This window comes from Camelina sativa, chromosome 16, assembly GCF_030686135.1.
Source record: "Camelina sativa cultivar CO46 ecotype springtype chromosome 16, ASM3068613v1".
Classification (NCBI taxonomy): Eukaryota; Viridiplantae; Streptophyta; class Magnoliopsida; order Brassicales; family Brassicaceae; genus Camelina; species Camelina sativa.
In genome coordinates, this window is record NC_141895.1 from 13430694 (window position 1) to 13452582 (window position 21889).

At 38.8% G+C, this 21889-nt stretch overlaps 4 protein-coding genes across 5 annotated transcripts; 3 read left to right on the forward strand and 1 right to left on the reverse strand.

Moving 5' to 3' along the window:
• The first annotated feature begins 762 nt into the window (after positions 1-762).
• LOC104750314 (uncharacterized) lies at positions 763-3098 on the forward strand. Of its 2 annotated transcripts, none has more exons than XM_010472088.2 (4): positions 763-1509; positions 1907-1960; positions 2331-2456; positions 2616-3098. In XM_010472088.2, the coding sequence occupies exons 1-4, from the start codon at positions 1108-1110 to the stop codon at positions 2811-2813; spliced, it is 780 nt and encodes a 259-aa protein (XP_010470390.2). In that variant the 5' UTR covers positions 763-1107; the 3' UTR covers positions 2814-3098. The 2 variants fall into 2 exon arrangements, with proteins under 2 accessions (XP_010470390.2, XP_019093084.2); XM_019237539.2 differs by having other exon boundaries at positions 785-1509; positions 2570-3098.
• A 794-nt stretch (positions 3099-3892) lies between these two features.
• On the reverse strand, positions 3893-8343 carry LOC104753552 (uncharacterized). The gene is made up of 10 exons (XM_087490489.1): positions 5946-8343; positions 5741-5869; positions 5506-5640; positions 5378-5424; positions 5158-5288; positions 5000-5073; positions 4675-4872; positions 4386-4592; positions 4155-4302; positions 3893-4073 (listed from the first exon to the last, which is right to left on the reverse strand). Exons 1-10 carry the CDS (start codon positions 7890-7892, stop codon positions 4039-4041), a joined length of 3051 nt encoding a protein of 1016 aa, XP_087346615.1. The 5' UTR covers positions 7893-8343; the 3' UTR covers positions 3893-4038.
• A 150-nt stretch (positions 8344-8493) lies between these two features.
• LOC147925459 (uncharacterized) lies at positions 8494-10553 on the forward strand. Its single transcript, XM_087489918.1, has 4 exons — positions 8494-8696; positions 8988-9318; positions 9702-10248; positions 10345-10553. Exons 3-4 carry the CDS (start codon positions 9907-9909, stop codon positions 10468-10470), a joined length of 468 nt encoding a protein of 155 aa, XP_087346044.1. The 5' UTR covers positions 8494-8696; positions 8988-9318; positions 9702-9906; the 3' UTR covers positions 10471-10553.
• Positions 10554-11613: 1060 nt separating this feature from the next.
• On the forward strand, positions 11614-16195 carry LOC147925460 (uncharacterized). The gene is made up of 7 exons (XM_087492631.1): positions 11614-11709; positions 11800-11996; positions 12116-12197; positions 12502-12942; positions 15271-15350; positions 15461-15537; positions 15735-16195. The coding sequence occupies exons 1-7, from the start codon at positions 11614-11616 to the stop codon at positions 16193-16195; spliced, it is 1434 nt and encodes a 477-aa protein (XP_087348757.1).
• The last annotated feature ends 5694 nt before the right edge of the window (positions 16196-21889 follow it).

Below are 21889 nucleotides of genomic sequence, written 5' to 3' on the forward strand. Positions count from 1 at the left end.
TTAATGACATGTGTTCTCCTTATTTGGATATCTTTAGAGATTACAATGTCATTTTGATTTAATTTGTTTCAGCATTTTGTACATCTAATTACTGCTCTTCCCCTAGAAAAGAGAAGTGGGAAAGTGAGATATAACCATTTTTTCTCGATGTTCCTTATGAAGTCTGAAAAGTAATTAGTATTGGTATAATGATTTTGGACTGTGGCGATCTGATTTTGTTAATTTGATCCATTCTTGTTTAACATGGAACTTAGAGAAGTGCATCTTGTATAATACGTGACTTACATGCATGCACATCTAATTTGATAGTTTGGTTTGTGGGATCCAAGGTCACCACTACATTATAGATATGATCGAATAAAATATATCCCCAAATTGCAAATTCATGATTTTCGGAAGGATCATGGTCATGTAATTATTTTAGCTATTTTTTGGTGTTAGAGTCAAATACAAATATAAATTAGACACTATGATGAAGATGAAGATAAAGATAAAGATAATATAAAAAGCTATATATTTTTCAGCTTCACATAATTTAATCTAATATTTATACAAGCTTAAAGATAAATGTAATTCAGATGCAATACATGTATCTTTTATTATTTTTTTCTATTATGTAAAGATGACTTTGACTAAATTTTCTTACAAAAACTTAACTATAAAAAATGAATGGTTTTTAAATTTCTCTAGAGTTGATTGGATGATTTTGATAAACACATCTTTTATTAGTATTTCTACAAACTCGACCGACTTCAAATAAACCAGCCCAAACTTTTCTTTTTCTGTTGATGACAAAACATTTAATAATCGACCAGTCAGTATATTTGTATAACACTTTTTTTTTTGCTCAAATTTTTGTAATTTTCCAAACCACAAGAAAAAAATGAAACATTTCATTTTGGCAACAACTAATTAAACCGGGCCGGTACAAAATCTGTATGAGGTTTTCTTGCTTAATCATCACCGCACATCTTCATCTTCCTCGAGCTTCTTTCTTCTCCACGCCGAAGAGGAGAGTAACCTCAAAAAAAAAAAAAAAAAAAAAAAAAAAAGCTTCATCTTGTTCCTACTCAGCTTAGTGTAATCTCTCATGGTCTTTCGATTACTATGAAGGCTTGCAACTTCATGTGGCCTTCCACATCACCCAGATTCACCATCACCACACCTTATCCACAACCACACTTACGCCTCCGCACCTACACCTCACGCGCCGCCCCTTTCTTTCATGTAAAAGCCTTCCAGCGCGGTGACTTCGACCGTTTCGCTGACGACGTTAAGTCCGGTAAAGCTTGGAGAGACGCGTGGCGGACCGCTAACGATGGATTCGAGCAATTCGTTTTCGAGGCTAAGAAGACCGCCGAGCGAATCGATCGTCAGTACGCTGTTTCTCGCCGGTTAAGCTCCGCTGCTAGTTCTGCCGGTGACCGTGCTCGTGAGATTGATCGTGAATTTGGGATTAGTCCTCGTGTCAGGAGCTTCTCTGCCGATTTAAGTAGAAATTTCCCTAAGGTATAACATAGAATTGATAAAGAAGATGAACTCAATCTTGATTTAGATTCTCATGTGCTATGCTATATTAATCCCTTCTTCTAGTAGATTCCTTGAGTCTTCATTGTTGCTGACCATTAGAATCCTACAAATTGTGAAGGCCATGTATCGAGTCTTCTTTTTGAAGTAAAGAGACTTGGTTTCAGTTCCCTTCACTTCACAGGCTAGCATTTACTTGTTATGTATACACCTGCAATGTTGAATCATATCTGTGTAATTTAGTTGGTTTTATAAGAGTTACATATATTGATGCAAATGACAGGGGTTGACCTCTGATATATCAGGTGGTTGTTTTGTATATACATGACCCTTTTTCTTTGCTTTGTGCTGAGGTTTCCCCTTGTGTTTTTCTTTACAGTACAGGAAACAATTCAGTGCCTTCTTGAATACACCGCTCGGTGGAAGTTTTGCGGTAAGTGTTACACTTATACTGCTATTTTCTCTTTACTTTTACTAAACTATGATTGAGCCCGAGTTGGAATCATTTAAGGCAGTATCATATAATTGATCAATAACAACATTTTTTCCGCTTAAGATCACTAGTTATCTCGTGAAAGATCTGTCTGACCTTTTGAGTTTTTGTACATTTTGCGGGTTTATTGTCTGTAAGGGCAACATGCTAGGACTATGGAAACCAAATTAGTTTCTGTGATGTTGATTTATCAGGAATATGATAATGATTACCACTGACTTGTCTGATTATAACCTGCTTTTGAATGAATCTTACTGACTGAGTTTAGAATTCTAATATTGGATATATTATGCTTTGATTACATTTCCAGACTATTTTCTTTCTTTGGTTTGCCCTCTCTGGATGGCTTTTCCGAGTAATAATAATTGCGACTTGGGTTCTTCCAATTGCTGGCCCTCTTCTCATTGGTGCAGTGGCCAACAACTTTGTCATCAAGGTATAGCTATTAAATCTCAGGTCCTATTATCTACATTCTTCGTTTTGGTTTATGAAACCGATATTTTCTTTCTGGGTTACATGTATGATGAAGTGTCTTGATTCTTGTAACAGAATGTGTGTTTCTAAGCTCTGTTATAACACGTTTGGGTCTGTTCAGGGAGAATGCCCAGCATGTAAGAGGCAGTTCATAGGATACAAGAGCCAGATTATCAGATGCGAGGGGTGTGGGAACATAGTGTGGCAGCCACAAGGCGACTTCTTCTCAAAAGATGGCAACAACAATAATAACAGCAAGGGAAACTCTAAAAAGCCATCTAAATCCCAAATCATTGATGTCGATTTTGAGGAGAAATGATGATTAGAGAGAGACCGAGAATGAAGCAGAAAGCTCTCTCTCTCTTGTTGCACTTAATGCTCACATGAAGATAAAGAAAATGTGTTTATAACTGAACCATTTGCTGTATTTTTTGTCTGTTTTGAGCTGCAGCTCTGTAGAAGGCATCGTGTTTTACATGTTGTGTACATGATAAGGTTTCCTTGTAGATGGACAAATGTAGTTTCCACAAGCCGGGAGACTTGATTGAAACTCCTAAAGTTTTTACATCTTAGACAAATCATATATTATAGAACTTCACCACTATTTGTATTTACACTTTTTGTTTTATTTCACATTTAGCATGATATATTAGTGTGTTTTCCTGAAACCACAAATTTCTAGTATTCAATAAAAATTAAAAAAGTTAAGTGAAGCAGCTCTTTTTGTGTTCGGTGAAGATATCTTATGACAAGAAAATGAAAGTATTCTAATCAAAATTCACATGTGGTTCAGAAACAATAACAAACATGGCCGAGTCGAGATAGTATTCCAACAAGTGAATACTGAATAGTGATATATACAATGAATGTTCTACCTTAAGTCTGAAAATGGACTTCGCCCACTAAAAATGTTCATAGCTATGCTGATCCGGTTGGTTTTAAAGACACTAATCCTATGGTCTCTGCTCCACCTTTGTCTGCCTGTGTTACTCTTTCACAAGCTTCATATAAGAACAAAGAACACGACTGTTTTTTTACATGAATGGTAGGTTTTCTTTCATATTGATATTAACTTTTGCCACTTGTTAGGCCATTGAAATGCTTCGTAAAACAGAATCTCTGGCCGAACCTTTCTTTCTCCACAGAATCTGATCACATTCTTCCAGTTACCTACAACCTATGGCATCACCACATATATCAATAATGTCTCACCTATCTAAGTTCCCAATTCAACTCATAGAAAACTGTTTTTTCTTTACCTCTTCTGCTAAACCTTCATGTGTCAGACTGACCCACCGGTTCTTTTTATAAGCCATGCAAATGTATTCTCCTATTTCAACACAACCAATCTGCAATCCAGGATTCTGATGCTGTAACAGAGAAATAGAAAAACAATAACACAAACATTTGTGACCCTGTTTCAGATTTTATCATTGACACAAGCCTGTACTTAATGTTTGCTTCTTCTAAGCCTTCGTACAGCCTGCTAATATCTATCTCCCAGTCCAATGCCTTTGTTGTTTCAAATATTTCTTTTTTCGGTTTCATTCTTCACCCATTCCAACACTATGTTGCAAACCTACAAAAATAGCAACACCAGTTTAGCATGCCACAATAAATGAAGGGAGTAAATTAGATTACAATCATGGTCATCACTTACCAATTGTGAAAATAGGCGGGCATCTACTTATAGTGTGGTGGACAAAGTTTGTCTCTCCACAGCCTCCTGTTTTAACATCACATATCATTCCATCTTTCATGCGGATCACTTTGAGGCTGTCCTCAAACTTTATATCCCCAAAATCACACTGCATATATAAATAATCACAGAGCAATATTTTAAGTACCAGCTTGTGTAGAAAAGAAAAATATGGAAATAAATGAAACAAACCTTTAAGTTTCTGATTGAATTTGCAGCCAAAACAATTCCGTAAGAACTTTGCTCAGGATAATTTGGCTCCCTTCTGCATTTCCTACAACTCATTCTTTCATATTCCTCCAACGTAAAAAGGCGAGTTACCAAGCTTTCTCTTTCTGGAGTTTTCCAGCAATGACAAAACTCGAGGATCGTGACAACTATCTCAACAGCATCACTTGACTGCAAAGAGTAAAAATCTGAATGACATGTACAACCATGGAATAACAATCAAGCTTAAAAGCTTATGTTTATCCCCACAAACCATGGAATGAACTTCTTCTAGGGAAGCAAGTAAGTTGCTCAGGAGGTAACTGTAGAGTCCCTCTTCTGTTATCTGTTCCGAGACAAAGGCAGAAAATAAATTTTGCAGTGCATAAGGAACTTGATCTCCCAAGTTGTCATGAAATGGTTGGCCATTGTGCACCAAATCTTCTTTAAAAACCTTAATGTTTAAAAGGGCCTGCAGTAGCACAAATTGTCAAAACAAACAAGGAGGTAAAGAGATAATATATGAAAACAAAAAATGACTGGATTTAGTAGAGATGAGTCAAGGTTTTGAATCTCATTTTTGATGGTGACGGATATACCTTAAGCGTCATGTCAAGAGCTGAACGGTATCTGGTTGCATCTTCTGAATCTTTTCTACGCATATTGTTCAAATCTTGAAGATCACGAATGAAAGACGTAAGAAACAAGCATCTCAAAAAAAAAAAGCAAGTTGTAAATTACAAAGCTCTCGTTTAACCTTTAATAGCGTCCTCTTGATTGTTAGTGTTGGAAAAACTTTCCAATCGATCCCTTTCTTCTGGTTCCATAGAATCTTCTTCTGCTGTTTTTAGTGATGTAACTCCCGGTTCAAGGTTAATAGAAGATTCCCTGGACATATTAAGAACACGTTTTGCTCACAGAAAACCTAAAAAAAATTTATAAACTTGCAAAAAGAGTCCTGAGAAACTAGTACTTACTGTTCGACATCCTGAACAAGATGACTAGACATGCTCGCTGAAGTTCTCTGTTACACCATGAAGGAAATTCATTCTTACGACTGAGTAATCAAAAATTCATGGAAGCAAATATTTAGACCTTCCACAACCTTGTTGCTTTTATGTTTCTTCTTCTTTGGTCCTAACTTCTTCCCCTTCTCTTTCTTTTCCTTGGTTAAAAGTTCTGCTTCTACTGCAGCTAACTTGGCTTTGGCATCCATATCTACAATTCCATCCAACTCTTCCTAGAAGAAGAGACATAAATTATAACATAAGGTACCAGTCAATGAGAAAACCAGGGGGAAGATGAAAGCTCTATGTACAAAACCAAAGTTAAAAACTAACCCGCAAGAAACGTTTCAGCAGGGGAAGGATATAAGAGCGGTAGTCAAAAACAGAAAGCCTGACAAGGTCGTCTAGCAAATTTATCCTTGAATTTTCAACCAGCAAAATATTTGAATCGGCTAGCAGAACCTGCGAGTCAATATATATATTACGAAAACAATAAATGTTAATCTGTTGTAAATTAAAACTTAGAACAGGATTGAACCTGCTTGGTGACAACTGATTTCAGAAGGTCTATGGACTTTAACACAATATCATCACTGAGATTTTTGTGACCATATATAAGTGTCAGGCAGTCTTCTGCATTAGTGAAATCAAATGTGGGTTGCGATGCACCTTCGAGTACATCTCGTACTGCACACAAGAATAGTTCTGTAACATGAGGATCTTCGACATCTATCGTTAACTGCTCTTCACATTTCTTGTATAGAAGAGATGCATAAATGTTCCTTTGATCTTCCCGAATATTCATTCTACTTTCATCTTCTTGTATACAAAAGTTCTTGGCCTGATTAAGACATTCATCATAACATAGGATCCGCCACGTCTTTGCATATCTGGCTACCAAAGTCCTCCGCGTGAAGTGAATGGCTCTCAGAACAGCCACCCTTATATCAAGATTGTGTGACCTGATAGATCTGGGAAACGCAAAGCTCTTATCTATGAAAGAGTAGTCAAGTAACCAGGTTATGAAATCATCTCCCTGAGGATGTGTCTTGGCATAGTAAACATTGTGATCACAAACATCTATTGACCCTTCATCATCGAATGAAGCAATCTTTCCTCTCAGCAATCTTTTATCCAGAAGCATAAATGAAAATTCATGGTCAATATCAATCTTTTCTTTAACTCTAGTACGACGCCATAAACTGTCTGTTACCTTTGAAATCAGTTCTGTACCATCATCCCTTTCACACTTGATGCGTTTGAGTGGGTCTATAATTTGATTGAGTTCAGGACATTCCAAAAAGCAGATACTCTGAGGTGTTTCCAGCAAACGGCACTCGGTAGCAAGAGAGAGCTCGGAAACTTCAAATTGTGCAAGATACTTCACCGGAAACTGCATCATCCAATCTCGGATGCTACAAGAGAGAATTTTCCGCTCCCGGAACGAAACAAGGAACAACTTGATTTCTCTGAGTAACTTACTGCGTTCTTCATCTGAAGCTAAAGGCCAGTTTTTGGACCATCCATTTTCATATACAAACTCTTTCACAAATTCGAGCCGCGTCTTGATCATGTCAGCGGCAGCTACTGCATCTAGAGGTTCCCAATCTGCAACCGATATCATACCAGCCCAGACTTCATCTACCCTCTGAGCAATATCCTCTTTCAAAGGTTTATATTTTGCAGCATGAACTTGTTCAAGATGATTCTTAAACTCTTTAGGATAAAAGAACTTCTGTGAACAAACTCGACACATCCAAAATTTCCATTTTCTGTTTATCCTTGCAGATTCAAGAACTTGCTCCAAAGCATCCAGTCCTTCTGTGCCATATCGTCTCTCGACATAACTTCTAAGCTCTGCAGTGCTTACTTTCATGAAGTTCCTTTTACTCTCAGCATTCATACTCGCCCAATACGACCTCAATCTTTTCACCTCAAGGTCTTCAATGGTATGCGAGTCACTCCTTATCTTGATTCGAAACTCCTTTGGCTCCCAAAGTTTTGTGTCAGAGTTTTTCAGAGTAAGACCGTGGAGGATCTTAGAATCTGCCATTTCGATTATAAGTTCAAGTTCACGTTTAGTAGTTAGCTCGAGCGATCTCAATGGATCAAAAGCCATGAGAGATAAACACTGTTTTGCAATCTTCACAGCTTTCCTGTAATACAATGCTGAGCCAAGATGTTCGCCCAAGTGGAAGAGAGAAACTGCAGCGAACGCTTGTACCATGTAATCTTCCAAAAAGCATTCAACAGAAGCCAGCAAGAAGGCAAATTTCAAGTCACTGTTCTCTGTCTTCCTCGCTAGTTCCATGAAGATAGTACCTTGTAGGTAATGAAGATCTGATGGAAGCTTGTGTTTCCCACGGATGTTCAAAAACGAATCTTCAATCACCTCCAAGGCCTTCATGTGTTCTCCTTGTCCGTAGTAACGTTGGGCAAGTTTGTGTTTTTCTGCGTCCCAACGAGAATGGTAAGAAGGCTCCATGATTCTCTCAACAAGCTTTCTTGCGTTTTCTTGGTCTCTTGGGCTTTCGCGAGGCGGGAACAAATCAACGGAGATTGATGATAACAACAAGATGAAAGCTCCTTTTTTATTTATCCACCACGTAAACAAAGATGTTGAAGCTTTTTTAATCACGTGAGATCCACGTGACAAGAGAGACGAGCAGTTCGTGGTTTTTTTCTTTTTTGAACACGAAAAATCCACTGAGGAATTGTGTCGAACACCTTGTGGCCACTCCTTTTAATTTTATTTTTAAGCAAGCTACACACCTTACTTGATTTTATTGCACCAGATAATACAGCAAAAATTGTGTGAAATTTTCGAATTCGAGGACGTAATGGTCTTCATGTTTGAGATCAAAGATGGGGTCATCGGATGAAACTAAAATGGTTTTTATATGTGTTGCGTTTGAAACGTTTTAGACTATGCCTATAATCTATACGATGATAACAATTTGAATAAATGCTAATAAACGTTAGACCTTTGGTTGTATATTGAAAAAATTTAGGGAGAAAAGTAAAAATGTCTCTTTTTCCATTCTACTTTTTTAAAATGCATTTGGAAAGCGTTCATTTTTAAGAGTATCCCTTTTTGGTTGAAAAGACAATTTTACCTTTAATGAAGTAAACCTAATTATACTACGTTCGCCGCCTCACTTTTCGTCTTCGCCGCCTCAATTTTCGTGTTCGTCGCCTCACTTTTCGTGTTTCGTGTTCGTTGTATCGTCCGATCGTCGGATCAAAATTGATTTCGTTTCGTGTTCGTCGGATCGTAAACTCTTTTCAGGTTTGTGGTTAAGATTTTGTTTTTTTTGGTATATTCATCAATCTGAAAATTGATTTTCGATCAAAAATCCAGATCTGACGAATTCAGATTGAAAAACTTCTTTGATATCGATTTGGATTTTTGTTACCTCTTGTAAATCAATTTTCAGATCTGTCATAGTTGAATTATGTCAATAAAGTGTGTTGATAAGACGACTTCAGATCGATAAAGTGTGTTGTTGATTTTTAAAAACCCTTTTAAATCTCTTTGTAAATCCGTTGAAAACTCTAATTAAGTGTGTTTCTTTAACAGATGACATCTAGTGATTTTGAAGCCCTTGCACTACCAAAAAGCATATATGATATGGGTTTTGAACCAATTGGTGGAGCAACCATATGCCAACATTCAGACTTAAACCTGGTTGACAAGGTTAAAAGTGTATTAGGAAAAGAATCTTTCAAGAAGCTTCAAGCTTCCTTCCTTGGGCATATTATCAAGCTTTCGGACAGAGACATCAAAATTTCTGGGAAATTATTCTACTACTTGATGCTGAGAAGGCTGATGACTAGAGGAAGAAACTTATGGTTTACAGTGGACATGCAACATCTTCGGTTCTCCATGAGAGAGTTCTTCCTTACAACAGGTATTATAAAGTATTTAAAAAGGTTTTAATAAGGTTTAAAAGGGTTTTAAAAGATTTTAAAACATTTTTAAAAGGGTGTTAAAAGGTTTTTAAAAGAGTTTCAAAGGCTTTTAAAACCCTTTTAAAAAGGTTTTAAACCATGTTTTAAATGGTTTTAAAAGGATTTTAAAAGGGATTTAAAAGGGTTTTAAAACCTTTTAAGCAGGTTTTAAAACCATTTAAAAACCTTTTAAATAGGTTTTAACCCGTTTTAGACCATTTTAGAAGTTTTAAAACCCTTTTAAAATGGTTTTAAAAGGGTTTTAAAACAGTTTTTTTTATCAAATAACCTCGTATATTAGGTAAGTTTGAATAAACTAACGTCATTGTTTTATTAAACATAGGAATTCAATGCGAACCTATTCATAGAGAACCAAGGAATAACGGCAGAGATCAAAATAGTGAACCATATTCTTGGACGTGAGAGGAGATTACACTTTATCTCAACTTCAATATCGACTATTTAATGAACCAAAAAAGGATGAAGAACCTTTGAGTGTTGAAGAGAAGGAATGCCTCGCTGCAGTGGTGTTAACAGAAGGTATTTTGATGACACCAAATTCTTTAGAGAAGATACCACTGTCTAGGCTTCAACATGCTTCAGATTTCGATATGTATACAGCCCAACCATGGGGCAAGGATGCATATAACATCCTTGCTACATGCATTCAGAAAATGAATAAAGATTCTTGGTCAAAAGGTCAGTATAGTGTCAAAGAATTTCCATTGGCATTATCAATATGGGCTTTGAGTGCTGTTCCAATTTTTGGTTCTACGTTTGGGAGGAGGTTCGATTCTTCCAAAACTCTGTATCCGCTGTTTCTCAACTGGCACTCAAGTCGAGCTCCAAGGTTTGACGAAATTGTTGATGCTATTAAGACAACAACTTGTGTAAGTTTTGAATTCTATTAAAAATGTAGTTTTTATTATTCATTGGTTATCTTATTTGATGAGTTTTGTTTTGATGGATTTTGATTATTTTTGTAGGTTGAAGTCAACACTATAATTGGAGATCCACAAGAATATAAGCATTTGGTTGATGAAGATGACAATGATTTTGAAGAAGTTATTGGCTTGGTTATGAAAGGCTATAGATTGAAGAAAGAAGAATGATCTTCTAGATTAGTTGATATTTACTATGCCATGGGAGAGTTGAGTGACAAAATGGAGGAAAAAAAGTCAGTCTCTGAGAAACATGAGAAAATGGAGAAAAATTTGTCACATTCTGAAAAACTCGACATAATCCTCTTCATGTTAGAACACTTCAATAAAAGACTAGAAGCCATTGAAGAAGCTGTCAAAACCACATCAGAGAATGATAAGGATAAAGGAGTAAGATTCCAAGATCACACCTTTTCCCATACATTGGACACTAACTCCTTTTTTCTCTTTTCCCTTTGTAGTCTAACGAAAATGAAGATGGACAGAATATAAATGAAGAGGTTAGAAACAAAGAGGTCAGTCTTTGCCAAGACTTTAAAAAGGGTTTTAAAAGGTTTTCAAAGGTTTTAAAAGGCTTTACCAGGTGTTTAAAAGTTTTACAATGTTTTTAAAAACTCATTTCAAAGGTGACCTAAAACCTTTTAAAGCCCTTTTAAAACAGATTGTAAAACCTTTTAAATGATGATGTTATATGGTCTTTTGTTTTGTTGCAGACTGGCAAACAAAATGTTGATGGAGAAGATTTCGTAGAAAGCCTGTCTGCAGATTCTGTCCGTCTGTCAAACACACATTATGGGAGCTACGCTGGAGACGATGAAAACACCCAAAAAGCTGGTGGTGATGATGGTAATTAGTTTGAAGAAACACCAACAGTACATTGATTTAGTATTTTTATAAGTTTCCAAATACCCTTTTAAAAGTTTGTTGTAAAACACAATTCTTATCATCTTTGAAGGATAAATCTTCTTCTCCACGCCCTTCTACCCCAAAATTTGATCTTCTTTCTCAAGAAGATCAGGATAGTGGAAAAGATAAAAGCATGGGTAAAGAGAAGAGAGTAAGGAGTAAGAAGACAGTTTTGAGAGAGAGAAAACAGGTAAATCATTAAATTTTTATATAGTTGTTATGAGTATTTTAAAAGATTTCATCAAGTATCTCATTAGGTTTAAATCATGTAAAACATTGTTTTCTTAAAAAACTTTTTGAACTGCAGAGTAAGTCTAAGCAAAGCAATGATGATGATGATGATGTTACAAACAGAAAAGAGGTTAGTATATAAGTTTATAATGTTTAATGATGTTTTACACTTTATCAATGTTTACCAAAAATTGTGATTTTCTTGTGGCACTGCAGAGGAAGAAGCGTAAACCAAGTGACAATCCAGATGCTGATGTTCAAGCTAGAGAAGGGGTATGTATCTAACTTAATAATTTCTATGAGTTATTTAAAAGGTTTTCCAATGTATCGATATAAAGTGGGATATTTTTTTGTTTTGTACAGCCACATAAAAAGAAGAGAAAATCTGATGATGTTGGTGGTGTGCAAAGAAAAAGTGAACGAAATACAGTTCCTTCTATTCACACTCAGCCACCTTACACGACTGAGAAGAAGAAGCACCCAATATTTTATCCTTTTTCCAAAGTTGATAAGACCCGGTTAGAAATATTTACTGAATGGAAGAATTCAAAGAACACAAAGTAAGTTTTAGTTTCTAGCAACAAAACTAAAAGTTCAATTTGTCTTTTATAGACATTTTAAAAGATGAATTCATGATTTTGTAAGTATTTATGTTTATTCTGTTTATTTTTGGATGTAGGCAACTAAAAATTCTGGGTAACAAAGTTGATGCTAGGTGGTTCACAACACTAGAGACACCAGGGAAGTCGTTAACAACAATGGTATGATTACAAATCATAAGGTTTTACAATTGTTAACGTTTAATGGGGTTTTAAAGGTTTTACAAGAGTTTTAAAAAGGTTTTTAAAAGGTTTTACAATAGTTTTAAAAGTTTTTTAAAAGGAATTAAAATATGTTTTTTTAAGCGTTTCAAAATTTTACAATGTGTTTAAACTGGTTTACAAGATGATGTGTGACCGGATCTGAACTTATTTATATGAATTATTTGACAACAAGGGTTGTTTAAATTTGTAAACTCTTTTAAATTTCAAATTTTGTTCTAACCCGGTTTTTGTTGTTGTTTAGCATGTTGATACAGTTGTGAAGTTATTAAGCAAGAGAGAAGAAAGCCATCCGGAGTTCTATAAAAGCAAAGAATTGACGTTGGCGGGAGTATCTTTTTTGAGAGAAATTGATGAAAATTACTCCATATTCATTGACGACAAAGATAAATATGAGTTCCCTGAAGAGGGATTCAGTCAACTCTTCAAGGAAGCTCCTACAAACAAAATATTGGCACCTATGATGGTTAAGGAAAAGCTTTGGATGCCATTGATAATCAATTTGGAGAAGAGGTTGTTGACTATCTATGATTTAGGCAAGTCTTTCTACAGTAACAAAATTAAAGACAAACAGGTGGGTGCATATGCTGTTGCAATGCTGTATATTGCCCAGGAGAAATTTGGGATGAAAAAGGATAGAGAGAAATCTCCATTCAGAATCAATATCGTGAATTGCATACCTCAGGTAAATACTGTTGAGCTTGTTTTTTAGTTTTGTGATATGTTCTCTGTAAATACTTTGGACTCTTCACTTTGTTTTTTTAATAGGTTGCTAAGATTGAAGATAGTGGTGTCTTCATGCTAAAGACAATCTAGTGTTTGGCTATGAGCATCGCGACATATGGCAATCTTACAAATGAGTCAATTGGTGATTTACAGCAGAAAATGGCAGTTGACATCTTTGTAGGTCAGTGTAGATTTTTACATAGTTATTTGAACTGTTTTTAAATGGATATTGCAATGTATTTTAAAAGGTTCTAACATTAATAATATTATCTTTGCAGAATTAGCAAATACCTAGGATAATTGAAGTTTGCATCTTGCTGGTATACACCGGAATGGAGCTTATTGCATCAAGAACAATAATGAATGCTAAGATATTTCAATGTTTAGTTTACAAGTAGATTTAATTTTTACTGTGACACTATTCTAGAAAAATGTTAAGTTACTCCTTTTCGAATCCTTTTAAAAACCTTTTAAAACTCTTGTAAATCCTATAAAATTTATTGAAATACTCAAACAAAACCCTTTTAAACCTTTTAAAATCCGTTTTAAAACGCTTGTAAAACCTTTTAAATTGTGTTAATACTATAAACGTAATTTATATTTTAAAAGGTTTTACAATGTTTTTTTTATAATAAGGGTGAAAGCCCTAGGCCTAGACCCAATTGTAAAATATAACCTCTCTTGTATCATATATCCCAAAAAGTTACCGGTTCTCTACCAAAAAGTACAGTTTTCATTATGGGAGGTTGAAAATCGCGAAATTCACTCAAATCTGTATTTCTAATATTGGGTTCTCGATTTCGTCGTATTGCAGACACGAAGTCGTCGGATTGAAACTAGGAGTCGGCTGATTAGGTACTCAAGGACTTCCAATTGCCATTTTCTTCGTCGAATTAAGGACTCTTCTTCTCCCATCGGTAAAATTCAAAAACAAGCTTACACGATGGGAGAAGAAGAGACGGCGAAGTAAAAGAGAGATTTAAGATTGTCGATGTGAATGCGTCAGATCTGAATCGACGACGACGGAGATTGTTTTTTAAATCGGAGATGGTGAGACGACGGAGAAATCAGAGATGGTTAAATCGAAGATGGTGAAGAGACGACGGAGAAATCAACGACGGAGAAGTAGAATAAGATTGTCGGTACTAGGTATATAAAGAAGGGCAAAATTGAATTTACGAAATAAAGGAAGGGTATAATTAAAAATGACCACCAGAAGGGGTATTTTTAAAAAGGGGTACCAAAGAAGGGGCATTAGTAAGAAATTCTCAAAAATTTATATGATTGCAACTGTTCATTGTAGAGTTGTATATTTTCATCAAATATTATTTATATTTTTTCATCCCAACCTTTCGTTATAACAGATGTGTCTATTTAAATAGTCATGTCTTTTGAACTCTTTCTATATTTGTCTATTCATCAATAACTAATAAATCATTGTTCGTTTAAACAAATTTTCTGTTTTATGTTGAATCTAAATAATTTAAATATTAATATCCAATATTCAACGTTATTTAATAATCTAACTAAATTTTTCAAAAATGATTATAGCAATATATAAATTTAATACAACTTAATATATAGTTTAAAGTTGCGTCTATTTATCGTAACTTTTATAAAAAAAAACTATTTTAGTATTTCAAATTTATATATATATTTTTTAAATTGTGTATTTTTGTTTTCATTTTTTGTTGATACATTTTTACTCATTATTAAAAATATTTTATTAATTATAATTAATTATTAGAAAATTACTCATTACAACCATTGGTTCAATAGTCTTAGTTAGTAGCCCTGGGAATAAATATCTGAATCCATATCCGGATCCGCTCCGAAAAACAAGATATCTAGGTAAGACGGATATGGATTTGGATCTTAAGTTTGTGTATCCGGTCGGATCCAATTACTAACAAAATTTCAAACCGGATATCCGGATCCATTTTAATATATATATTACATAATATCTAATGGATTTAGGCTTTATATTTGTAACATACGTGAACCAAAATGTGCGTTTTGGGGGTGATGTCGATCAACACCATGGGGAGTGTCTATCGACACCAGCAATTTCTGGTTCGACTAGATTTTTTAATTATCGATTTCGGGTTGGTTTGATTTAATTGGGTTTTCCAAAACCATGTATTTAAGCGGAGAAGCTACCCAAGTCCAGGGTTTTAGTATTTTTGTCGCCGTTTCAGAGAGAAAAAGAGAGAAAGGAGAGAGTTTGTGAGTTTGGAGGTTTTTGGGATTTTCTTGAGTGTTTTGGTGAGTTCTGTTGCTGTGGAAGGGAGTGTTGCTAGGAACGAAGAAGAAGCTTCTTAAGGTGTTGATTCCATCGTTTTTGAGCCAGATCTTCCTGCAAAAGAGGTGAGTGTTTGACCATGACTGATCTAAGGCTGAGATCTCTTTGGTTTTGCTTGTTCTATGTTGTTTGTGGTGTTTTGCTTTCTTGGGTTGGTTTTTTATTGTTTTCATAGGTTCCTGAAGCTTTTGGGAGAGTTTGGAGATGGTATGAAGCGAAGGTTCGACGTTTGGCTTCGAGCAGATCGCGTTTGTGAAGTCGGTCGACACCAACCTAGTGTCGGTCGACACCAACTTTTCTGACACTTGATTTCCTGGTTAGATGTGTTGTTTGTGTTGCTTAACAATGGAATCTCAGTTGCTTATGTGTATAGCCCAGTAGATGGGAGGATTGCCTCACTGAGTGTTTATGACAATACTGATGCATCTCAATTTATGTTTGTGGTGTAGGTAAAGGCAATGTGTTTTTACTTAGCCTTCGGTTCTTGGTGGTACAGATGGCTGCTGGTCGCGGGCGTGGTTGTGGTCATGGGCGTGGCCATGGACAGGGTCAAGTTCTCGAGGCTAGTGTGAGTGTGACCCAGAGTATGGCCAGTGAGGAGGTGGCAGAGTCACATGTTCATCCTAGAGTGTATGGAGACCAGGCTGGTGATGGTATCGGCACAACGGGTGGGCTTGGTGTCTGTGCCGGTGATGCCTCGGGTGTGGGGGTTGCAGCGGAGGGTGCTCTAGGTAGGGAGGATGTCCTAATGGGCTTGCTAGCTCAGGGTTTTGGCGCGGTTTCCAGCAGCAGTGCCACCAGTGGTTGGTGGGCAGGTTCCAGTGGTGCCACCAATGTTTGGTGGGTAGGGTCCAGCGGTGCAACTTGTTGCTGGAGTGCAGGCGGGCGTGCAGCCGGGGGGCTGGGGTAGAGGAGCTTCGCTACGAGAGCAGAGCTGGTAGAGATTGCAGCCGGGATAGCGGATGACTTGAGATCATAGGTGGTGGTGATCAGTCCTCCGACGCAGTCGAAGCGGACCCAGCCGCATTCTGTTCCTAGCAAGGGCGGTAAGCCTGCGTACGAGCAGAATTAGAAGTATGATGCTATGCAGAGATCGGGGTGGACCACAAGGTGGCCAACTGTCCGCAGAGAGTCGAGTAGCGGGCAATAATGGAGTAGCGGGCAGATACCCGAGTATGTTACCATTGCAGGGAGACGGGGCATATCAACCTTGTTGTCCCAAGTTGCAGCAGATGGCAGTAGAAGCAGTATAGGCTGGAGGACAACCAGGATTGCAGCCGGGTGTACAGCCGGGGGGATGGATCGAGTCGACGCCGCAAGTGTACTCGACTGTGGAGACTGGTGGCACCAGTGTAGGAGCGATCACAAGTTTAACTTCTGTGACTCGAACTTGGTCAATTCAATAGTTCAGATTTTAAGTTTGTTGCTTGTGATAGAATGTTAGGTTCTCAACACATGAGGTTGTGTAGGGACCTTGTTGGTGGGCGGGTTTACGTCCCATGTTGTCTTTGATTCTGGAGCTACCCATAGCTTCATTACTCCGGAGTGCGCAGAGAGTACTAATATCAGAGGAGATCCCGGGGAGCGAGCAGGAGTTGCCAGGGTTGCGGGAGGCAAGTTTCAAAGGGTCCTTGGCCACGTGAGGGATGTGGATATTCATATTTAAGGGGAGTCGAGGCAAGCAGATTTGATTACCAGTTCCATGGAGTTGTATGATGTCACATTGGGGATAGATTGGTTGCATCGTCACAGGGTCCATCTGGACTGTTACAGGGGTTGAGTGGTCTTTGAGCGTTTCGAAGGGAAGTTGGTTTTCGAGGGGTAGATTGGTCTTTGAGTGTCAGTAGGGCAGTCTTTTGTTGGAGGTATTCGGTTTGTGGAGGAGTTTGAGGATGTGTTCCAGTCGTTGCAGGGGTTACCACCATCTCGGTCTGATCCCTTCACGATTGAGTTGGAACCACAGACAACGTCGTTTTCTAAGGCGCCCTACAAGATGGCCCCAACAGAGATGGCATAGCTGAAGAAGCAGCTAGAGGATTTGCTGAGCAAGGGATTCATCCGTCCTAGTTGTTCACCATGGGGAGCAGCGGTGTTTTTTATTAAGAAGAAGGATGGGAGTTTCCGCTTGTGTATCGGCTATCAGGGTTTGAACTGGGTCACTGTGAAGAACAAGTACCCTCTTTCGGAGATTGATGAGTTGTTGGATCAGTTGAGGGGTGCTACTTGGTTCTCCAAGATCGACTTGGAATCAGGTTATCATCTATCACATCCGCGAACCAAATAATGTGATTTAGTTCTCCCCCTAGTGTCGATCGACACCAATAATTTTTGGTTTGACCGGTTTGTTTTAAATCGTTGAAATTGGAATTTGCTCGGTTTAGGAAGTTGTAAATCAGAGTATTTAAGTGGGAATCGACTTGAGGGTTTGGGACGGCCTCTTATTATCGTTTTAGAGTGAAAAGAGGGATGATGGAGTGTTCTTGGGAGATTGTGAGTTTGATCATAAGAGTAAAGGGAGCCCTGAGGAGGGTTGAGAGGAGCATATAGATCTGTTTTGGTGGTTTTGGAGGAGAGAAGAAGAGAGAGTTGTGGTGCTCTCACTTAGAAGGGATGAGAAAGAAGATCCATCCTTTTGATGTGTAAGGAGAAGGATTTGAGCTTGGTGGTGGATTGGGAGAGACAAGGAGGTTTTATCATGGCTGTTATCCATGTAAGTTGTGTGGTTTTATTGTTAGATCGATTAGGGAATTGATAGTTGTGAGGGCTTAGGGATTTGCGCCAAGAAATTAAAGGGAGGCTGGATCGTGTTTTCTGGGTTGGTGTCGTTCGACACCAAGACATGTGGACAAAAAAGCGCGAACTGGTTCGAGAGGGCTACTTCGGGGCTATGTTGGAGGATGAAACGGAGTCCGATTTGGATGAATTTTGGTAGCTAGCTTTGTGGTGCTATAAGATTCATATTCAATGGTGGGTTTGTGAAATGAACGGTTTGTTTGTGTTTTAATCAAGTGTTTGTATTGTGAAATGAACGGTTGGTTGTTTGCGGTAAAGTTGGGGTGTCGAGCGACACCAATATGTTGTTGTGTGTTTGGGTCCTAGGAGGACAGCTGGAGTTAGGTTTAAATGAGAAGAGATTGACGGAAGTGATTCCATGAGCGTCGATGTGTGTGTTGGTTCGCAAGTGGTCAATGGGTGACGTTCGACACCAGGTGGAGGTGCTGTTCGACACTAGGTGGGGAATTGTTATTCGTGGCTGGACGAAATCAAATATTACAGCCCACCTCTCTTTTTAATCAGTAACTAGATAAGGTGGTGTTTGGTAGTGCGACTCAGTAACTAGATAAGGTGGTGTTTGGTGTATTTGTGGAAGTTTTTGTAAGAAGCGATTTCTACGCCGGTTTTCTCGTCGGAATTATGGGGTTCCGGTGAGATCGTTTCCCTTGGATCCTATGTGAGGATAGGGAATCCAGGTGTGGTCGTTTTATTTTTGTATCAGAGCGTATACGGTTCTAGGACAAGCTCTGTAATGGAAATAGACTTGTCAAGGAAAATATCTTGGCGTTTCTATAAATAGAAAGTTTTATGAATAGTTAGAACTTGTCTATTTTTGGAAGGGGTGCGTATAAACATCCAAAATGGTTGGGATGTTTTGGAGTGTGGCTTAGGAGTGGCCAAGGCGAAGGTTATGTTCCGGAAGGGAATTTAGTGGTTGGTAGGACATTGCAATGTTCTATGCGGATCACAGGGGAAAATCCTTATAGACGTTATGACTGTTTGCTATAGGGACGGGGGGTTCCGAACATCTAATGAGGATATGGGAGTTCTCCTAAGGGGACGAGAGGTTTCCTAGATACCGATAGCTCGAGGGACTGCGGTCCCGAGGGTGGCAGAGGAGATGGGGGTTCTCCTGAGGAGATGGGTGTTCTCCTGGTACCGAGATCCCGAGGGTGATCACCTGAGGGTGAGATGGTATAACCCAAAGACGGAGGGTCTAAGAGTGAGATTGGTATGTCTTGAAGGTTGCGACCTAAGAGCAGGTGAGTTGGGACAAAAGTGTCAAGGACGTGGAGATAAACAGTATGTGTAACATCCGCAAACCAGAATCCCGGTTTGGGATATGCATCGGTCGATGTTGGTGGTGCATCGGTCGATGCAGGTTCACTTTTCTGCGTTTTGACTTAAGTTAAACGCTGCGTTTTGGGCAAAGGAAAAAGGAAAACCCTTAAATCGATTCTTTTGTCTCATTAGTCGACTTTGGCCGCTTTTGAGAGAAACAAAAGAGAGAAAGAGTGTTCTTGGTGTTCTTGGTGACTTTTGGGCGATTGGAGGCGTTTCTGTAGAGATCTGTAGCGGAGATCGTTGTAGGAGCTTCCTAGGAGCGTGTTCTTGCTTGTTTGTAGTTCAGAATCTTCTGTGGCAAAGGTAAGTGCATGACCATGGCTTATCTAAACTGGAGATTCTCTGATCTGTTAGGACGTTGGTTAGGTTCGTGTGAGGCTTTCTTGTGCAGGAACAAAGATCCGGCGAGAAGCTTCGGGGAAAACAATGCTCGGTATGTGCATCGATCGATGCACTTTGTGCGTCGGACGATGCAATTGCAAGGACGGCGCGGTTTGACCTAAGAGCATTGGTCGATGCCATGTGGAGGCGTCGGTCGGTGCAATTAGGGTTTTCGCGTGATATCGAGCATGCGTCGGTTGATGCAATGGAAGCATCGGTCGATGCAAGTTTCACTATCATCGGTCGATGCAAATTTAACTAGCATCGGTCGATGCATATCATGCGTCGGTCCATACCCTAAGCCACCTAACCACAATCACAAACAAGAACGGAATAACAATACTAATCAAATAACCAATAATAATCCATAATAGAATAACGAATATCCAATCCTAACCATTTCAATGTCAAACAACAACAAACACCAAACCAGCAATCCTAGCAATGTTTCTAATGACCCAACTCTAGCAACCTAGCAATGCCAGTCAACATCCAATCGAGTCCCTAGAACATCTTCCTCTTCATTGCCTCGATTCCACGATCACACTTTGCCTTTACCTGCACCACAAACACAAATTGAGATGCATGAGTATTTAATAAATACTTAGTGAGGCAATCCTCCCATCTACTGGGATATACATACAAGCAATAAGATCTCTCATGCCACAAACAACAACAATAAAACAAACCAGGTACATGAACAAGTGACCCGACACGATCCGGTTACTGTCAGAATGGTGTCGACCGATACCAGAAGGTGTCGACCGACACTGGACATCTGGTGTCGACCAACACCACTTGGGTGTCGACCGACACCTGCTCAGCACCCCCAAAACCCTAATGGTGTCGACCAACACCTCCACATGGTGTCGACCGACACTCGCTAAGTTCCCGACCATCCTCGCGTTGGTGTCGATAGACACCACATTGGTGTTGACCGACACCACTGTCGAGCAGTGATTTCCTTCAAACATAACCTCCGAATGTCGCCTCCAAACTTCTCCTCTTCATCCCACACAATCCCAGGAACGAATCCAAGCCTCAGGAGCTACGAAAAACTCACAAACAACCAAACAACACACAATATCACAGAAACAAAGATCTTAGCTTAGATAAGCCATGTTCATGCACTCACCTTAGCCAACAAAGAGATCTAAGCCCAAAGGATGAAGCTACCACCGTAGAAACCTTCTCACCACGTTCCTAGCCTTGTATCTTCACTCTCACAGCAAGATCTCTCCAAAAATGCCTTCAAATCTCACAAACTCTCACAAGAACTCTTAGAAACTGTTTTCTCCTCTTTCTCTCTCAAAAACAACAAACGGCGACCAAGACAAAAATAAAACACGACCTAGGTCGTTTTCCGACTTAAATATCTCGGTTCAATGGTTTTTTCTAAACCAAACTGGTCCAAATCGATAATTAAATCAATTTGGTCGAACCAGAAATAAGTAGTGTCGACCGACACCTCATGAGTGTCGATCGACACCCACCCCGAAATCGCAGAATTTTGGTCGCGGACGTTACAATTCTCCCCCACCAAAATAGATTCGTCCTCGAATCTCGAACAATACTCAGCCAAGGACTCATGTACTACCGACTCCACGGCCCGCACTCCTCCGACTGACATACGAAAGGTCACCTCTAGGTGAAAGACTCACGCTCCAGGCGTTATTTGCTCTCGACTTTTGGACTTTCCTTGTCTCATAGGCCTAAACCTTGAGTTTTTATTGGCTCTTCATCAGACCTAAGTTTGCATGCCATAATGTTGGGTCCTCATCGGGCCTAAACCCGCATGCCATAATGTATAAGGAGAATTCCAATATTCGTCTCTCGGGTCGTCACCCTACAGCGCGCCTTCGGATCTTCATCCGAAGTCGATATACCAACCACACTCTCAAGCCACAAAGTCTTGGAATATGGCGGTACTAGGAGAACCGAAATCCCCTAAGAGTCACGAGCAAACAATTCTGAACACGTCTAAGTCCTATTCCTAACCAGGTTCCCTTCCTGTAGCTCGCGTAAGACAACACAATGTCCTACCAACCACATATCCCCTCATTGGAATACCCCATGACCACACAAGGATCATCTCACTGCCCCA